General features: G+C 46.0%; 1 protein-coding gene across 2 annotated transcripts in view; it reads right to left on the reverse strand.

Annotated features, from left to right (window-relative positions):
- Positions 1–4,377, reverse strand: part of TAPT1 (transmembrane anterior posterior transformation 1) — a 49,741-nt gene extending 45,364 nt beyond the window's left edge. For both annotated transcript variants that reach the window (XM_048303865.1, XM_048303864.1), the window contains exon 1: positions 4,117–4,377. In XM_048303865.1, the coding sequence (XP_048159822.1) occupies positions 4,117–4,357 (241 nt within the window). In that variant the 5' untranslated portion in view covers positions 4,358–4,377. The remainder of the gene's footprint in view (positions 1–4,116) is intronic.
- Positions 4,378–6,000: the final 1,623 nt, after the last annotated feature.

Genomic DNA, 6,000 nt, shown 5'->3' on the forward strand with positions numbered 1-6,000 from the left:
AGCTATTTTCTCTCCTAGTAACATTAGCAACTTGTTCTTTATTTTAAAGAACAGCTTTCTGCAAGAGCAAAACGCTCACAGATACCTGATCCCAAGCGATTCAGTGCACAAACAGTACAAGCACACTGAACCTTTGGGGATCAGGTCTTTCACAACCAAAAAGCCATCAAGCACGTACAGGTCTCCTGGGTTTTAACGGCTGTAGGTAAATAACCTGAAGGCTGACTGACCTGTGTTTAAGCTGCTCATATGGCTTCTGAAAAAGACTTTGTACAGAGTAGTCTTGCAAAATTAATAACATATGAAATTATAATTAGGAAATTCAGGCTGTCAGCACAGGAAGGTTGAACTTAAGTTTCAACATTCACTGACAAGGTCTGACATTACCACCTCCTTGTAACACTTAAGTGACAGAATACTACAATGAAGTCCAACATCTCTGGTAATTGGCATTTAAAAACAGAAACTTTTCAGTGCTCACACAACACCTAGAAGATGAAAATCACTCATCTAGACAAACAGATGAAAAGCTACAGACACTTACTGTGATACAAGCACATGTTAGAAATAATAAATTCCAATTTTAGCCAAAGTCTTAGGGACTAGAGGAGGGGGAAGTAACCTTGCATGGTAGAATGCTCTACATTTTTCAGGACAGGAAGAGGCTGTATATCCTTAGTAAAACGGCTTAGGTAACAGCTGTTAAAAGGGGAATGCAAGTACTGACACTGTGTGAAGAATTCACCCAAAACTGTCTGAGGCAATGCCTTCTCAATATCCACCATGTCGAAGATGAAGACTTTAACAGTAGCCAGAATATTAGGAAGAATTTTAAGGCAAAGAAGGAATCAGCTCAAGCAGAAGTATAAAAGAAGCAAAAGAGGGTGTGTTTACAACTTTCATTGCCTTGGGTAGGGGGTATGATTAGAACTCGGGAGGATTACAGGCACTTTGTTGTTTGTGGGGGTGCATTAATATTCTCTGTATGTCCAGAATTGTCATTTATCATGTTGCTGATACTGATCACAGCTCTATAACTCATTAACTACCCGTTAATTATGTATTGTTAATAAATCATGATTTCCTTTAAACTATGAGAACTGAACCATTTTCCCATGTATGAGCTTGTCACTGGATAGTGATTTTGACTGATCCACTTCTACTAAGTATGCCAAAACCACTTGAAGCCTTAAAGGCATTTATTTTAAAACAACGAAAACAACATGTTGCTTAACGAGTAGTAAAAAACTAATATTTATGTATAAAGTTTCAATCAAAGTTCATTCCCTGAAATAATTGCTCAGACCTCTAGCAAACTTGTTTTCTGGAATCTTCCTTTGTAACACTATCAGTTGTAACTTTTTTGGTTATGACAATTCTTCCTTGTTTAAAAACTTGAAAGTAAAAAGAGATATGTATAAGCACACCAAGTAACTACTCTTAACTGCCCAGGTGTATTTTCTTCCACCTCAAATAAACAACCTTCTCTAGCTTAGAGATAAAGCAATCTCAAACAACTGAAGTTTCCTGCACAGTAAATACATGCATATGGGCGACCGCCATGGAGTAACTTATGGGTCCCTGCCAACTTCAGATATTCTAAGATTTTAGCTAATGAGCTATTTGTTCCCACCCCTTCTTACCTCACACAAACTATTTTACAGGGCTGTAGCTGAAAACCAAATGATTTTAAGTTTTCAACACCTTAGGCTTTCATGTCCTAGATATTGAGGGATAATCAATCCTCATGACTGAGGCTGATCAATACACAGGCTCCAGACTGTGACTGCAAAATCATCTCTCCAGTGACAGAGGATGCACTGGAGAGGGCAGTCATTCAGCCACCTCCCTTCTGAGCACTTAATGCCACCCAGCACCAGCCTCAGCTCTGCCAGCTGTGAAACAGATTAGTGGCTGACCCTGTAGGAAAAACACAGTAACCAAAAGAACAGCATGAGACATCAAGGCAGAACAAAGTAATAAATCATTTCAAAAACAGCTTAATTCTACTATCAAAGCATCAAGCAACATTTTCTTTTAAAAGTAAACTCTACCTCCCACTTCAAATTCCTTCCCTACTTCAAATACCCCTCTTTTGCAGTCAGAAAGTTTTAGACTGTGGCCCAACCTTAATCTGTTCAAATAGCATACTCTTAATGCTTACAGCATGCTCATTTATCTCCACACCTCAGGACAGGAAAGCATAAGCATCTTCGAAAAACATAAAAGGACAAAAATTCCTTCAAGGTAAGAAGATAATGATTTAACTAAGTTATAGTTCAATGCATAGCTGCATGAAGGATAACCATTAACCAGAAAGGAGAGGAAAAGTTGTGGAAACATGAAATGCAATGCACTTCAGTAAGTTTCTATGATAAAATCATAAATTTAATCCTAAACACAACAATTCCAGGCACTCACTTCACTCCTGTCAATCCTAAATACATCCTTCTTCCACAAGCACGCCAATCAATCAATCAAGAAAATATATCTTTAAAAAAGTATTCTCTTCTCCTCTAATCAACTTCTCTTTACAGTACCAGTCCTGCTTCATCAATGTGAAGAAAACCCTACTTCTATTATTTAATACATTGCTACCCTTAGGTGAGTTAGAATTTTTAGTTACTCAGTCAAGAAGCCCATTCTTATGTTTTCTTGCCATGAAGTGTCAGAGAGCACCAAAGATTTTTAACTATTTAGAAATTTCAAATCAACTACATGAACATAGTTAAGTATTCTCCACCATCTCCAATAACAATCCCCTTTTCATAAAGTTATTTGTTCAGTTGTTTTTCAGGCACATCAGTATGTAACTTGATCATTCTTTTTTTTCACCTCAAAGTAATTCATACTACTACAATCAGGCCAATTCCTTTATAACTATGGAAATTACATCAACTTTATGTTCTGCAGTGTTCATCAACACCCCAGAACTTCAATCAATGATAATGCATGTCCGACGAGGTAACACATAAGAAACAGATAGCGCACCCATCAAACTCAGAAGGAAAGCATTCAATTGTTGGCACATAATTAAAGTTAAATCCTAATTCCCTTTTTCTTTTTTTTTTTTTGATAAAGACTTGGGTTATCACATTCAAGCGAAGACTGAGGGAGAAAGCCTTGAAAGTTTAACACTTCAGGCACTTTCCAAATTTTCAGCGAGCTAATCAATTAAGAATACAGTGCTAATAAAATTATTTATAACCTTACCAACATTAAATCAGTCCTGACAGACTGACAGTTTTTACAAAAATGGCAGGGCTATTTACAAAAATTACTTGGTAGATATCTGAAATAACCAGTTGAAGTGTGAATGGAAACATAGCTGCAGATTGATAGCAAAGGCATGACATTTTCCCTTATTTTTCCTTATAAATACCCAATTGGTAAGTTTCATTTACCTTAAATGACTTTTAATAACCCGCATACAACTTCAAAGCTCTAACGGCACCGTTACTACCAGCAGCAGAGACAAAGCCCCCTGTACTCACAGCTGTGAGCGTGTAGCAAGAACTGCTAAGACGATGAAACATTTCTAGCACTTCAGTAAGAAAGGTGAGCGAACCCGCAGCCTCCCGGCCCGCGAGGCTCGGGAAACGCGGCCCCTCTCCACTCCTGTCACCCAGCGCGCCCGCTGGAACCGGGCAGGTATCGAGCCAGACAGCCCGAGTCCCCCTCCAGGGCACAACACACCTCCACGGATGATGCCCGTGCTGCTTACAAACCTCCTGACCAGCAGGAGTTGACAAACTGCGTGACAGGGCACGGGGACCCGTCCGCCCGCGCTCCCGTTCCCCAGCCGACTCGTGCGGAGAGCCGGGACACAGCCGGCCACGCCGAAGGGCTCCACCGCACCGACCCTGCCACTGCACGGACCAAACCCACGGGCAGGGGGTGAGGGAAGGCTCCCTGCAGGCCGCCCGGCGCTCCCGGGGCCCGCTCGGTCCCGGCGCACTTTCTGAAGTCGCTCGTCCAAGTTCGCACGGGCGGGCGGTGGCGCTGCCAAGAGCCGCCCGCCCCGGGCAACACCGCCACGGCCACCCCGGTCCCCCGTGGGGGCCACCCTATCCCGGGGCCCCTGCTGCCGCGAGGAGGAGGCCGCTCGCCCCTCACCCGGGAGGCTCCGCTTCTTCTTCCTGCCCCGGTCGCTCTCGTAGAAGCCCAACGTCTCCGTTCGCTGATGCGGGGACGGCTGCCCCGGGCCGGCAGCGGGCGGCCGCGGCTCGCTACTCCCCCAGAGAGTTTTCGGCTCCCCGCGGCCGCTGTCCTGCCGCCCGTCGCGGCCGCTGTCCTGCCGCCCGTCCCCGCCGCTGCCTGGCGCGGCGGCGGCGGCGGCGTCGGCCACGCCGGCCATGTTCGCCGCCCGCTGCGCGCCCGCCGCCCCCGCGCCGCGCGCCTGCCGGTGACTCATCACCGCGCGACAGCCGCGGGCCCGGCCGCGCGCCACTGCCCCGCGCGCGGGGGGCGGAGGCGGGGGGGGCCGGCGCGCCGCCATCTTGCCGCCGTTAACTCCTCCGGCGCCGGGCTCCTTTCCCAGCGCGTCCTGCTGCTCCGCCCCGAAGCTCCCCCTGGCTCTGTGGACCCTGCAGGCACAAGGCACCAGGTTTGCGTAGGGGGACAGACCTAGCGGGCCCCGTAACGTTGTTCTCAAAACGCGTGTGATGGTCACGGTTTCACTCCCCTCCCCCTTACCCACGGGCAATGGGACAGCAGCTCAAAGCAGTTGCAAACAGCGTGACTAAACCTTGAGCCACGCAAATAAAGACCTTGTTCAAAAATGGAAAGCGACTGGTCAATTATTAACTTTAAAGCCAGCAAGGTTTCAGTGAACTGCGGAGCACTAGGTGGCCTGGGCCGAGCCCTTGAGGTCACAGCCCGGCGCTGCCCCGGCTGGGGCGGCCCTGGAGGGAGCCGCGGCTGCCGAGCCCGCCCCGCCCGCCTCGCACGGAGCTCAGCGGGCCCCGCGAGGCTTGAGGAGCCTGCAGAGCTCGGCGAGCCCCACCATCCCGAAAAACAGGGCCCGAAATCGCGTGGCTCATGAAGTGCTGGAAATGCTGTTTGTTCTGGCAGCGTGGTACTGGCAGTGATGAGGCTTGCCAAAGACCATACTAGTGAAAAATAATTGTTCCTGCCACGGACTGCTTGTAATTTGTACACAAACATGATTATAAGAAGCAGGCAGCTCAAGGTAGCCGTGAAGCACTTGTTTGCAGGAATTCGCATGGGCACGAGGACAAAATACCTGGCCTGAATTTCAAGTATGAGTTCTCCTTCACATTCAGTTCTCGTGTTCTTATCATACATTCACAGGCCAGTCAGCTTAATATTTAGCCACGCCCTGGGAAAACAAAGAATGCTTTATTCTTTCTTTGGAAGGCCATAGTAGTCTTGGTCTATGACTCTTAAGTTAATTGTACAGTTGTCTCAAAGAGCATTTCAGGCTTTGGATAGACTGGATGTGCCCGTTTCCATTGCCATTAGTAGTGCTAAATGCCCCAAATCAGGAATTTTCAGGCCAAATCTTGTATTTTTAATCCAAATTTTGTATCCAGTCCAATTTTGTATTCAATCCAATTTTTGTATCCAAACCCAAATCCAAATCTCCTATATTCAGGCGGTGGAGTGCTTTTTGCAGACAGTGATACGGTGTAATAAGAGTATCATGCAGGGGGCTAACAGTGATAGCTGCTACACTACACATTATCAGTCTGGAGTTTCATCTTTTCTCTTTAGATGTAAAAAGTAGTTGGAAAAATAGGATGCAGAACAAAAGCTCAAAAAAAGAACTGAAAAATTCTCTCAGCTGGTGCAGTCTATACAAAGTTACATGATGCCTTGAGAGATGTTCTTCTCTCCTTTCAACTCTGTATAAAAGTTTTATCCAACCATAAGAAGCATTGCATGATATTTAAGGACAACAAATTGTCACAACCTCGTTATCAGTCATACTGAAAAGAAGGTTCTTGCAGCATCAAGCATCATCTAACATCTTATTCG

The sequence above is a fragment of the Corvus hawaiiensis genome, chromosome 5 (assembly GCF_020740725.1).
Source record: "Corvus hawaiiensis isolate bCorHaw1 chromosome 5, bCorHaw1.pri.cur, whole genome shotgun sequence".
Classification (NCBI taxonomy): Eukaryota; Metazoa; Chordata; class Aves; order Passeriformes; family Corvidae; genus Corvus; species Corvus hawaiiensis.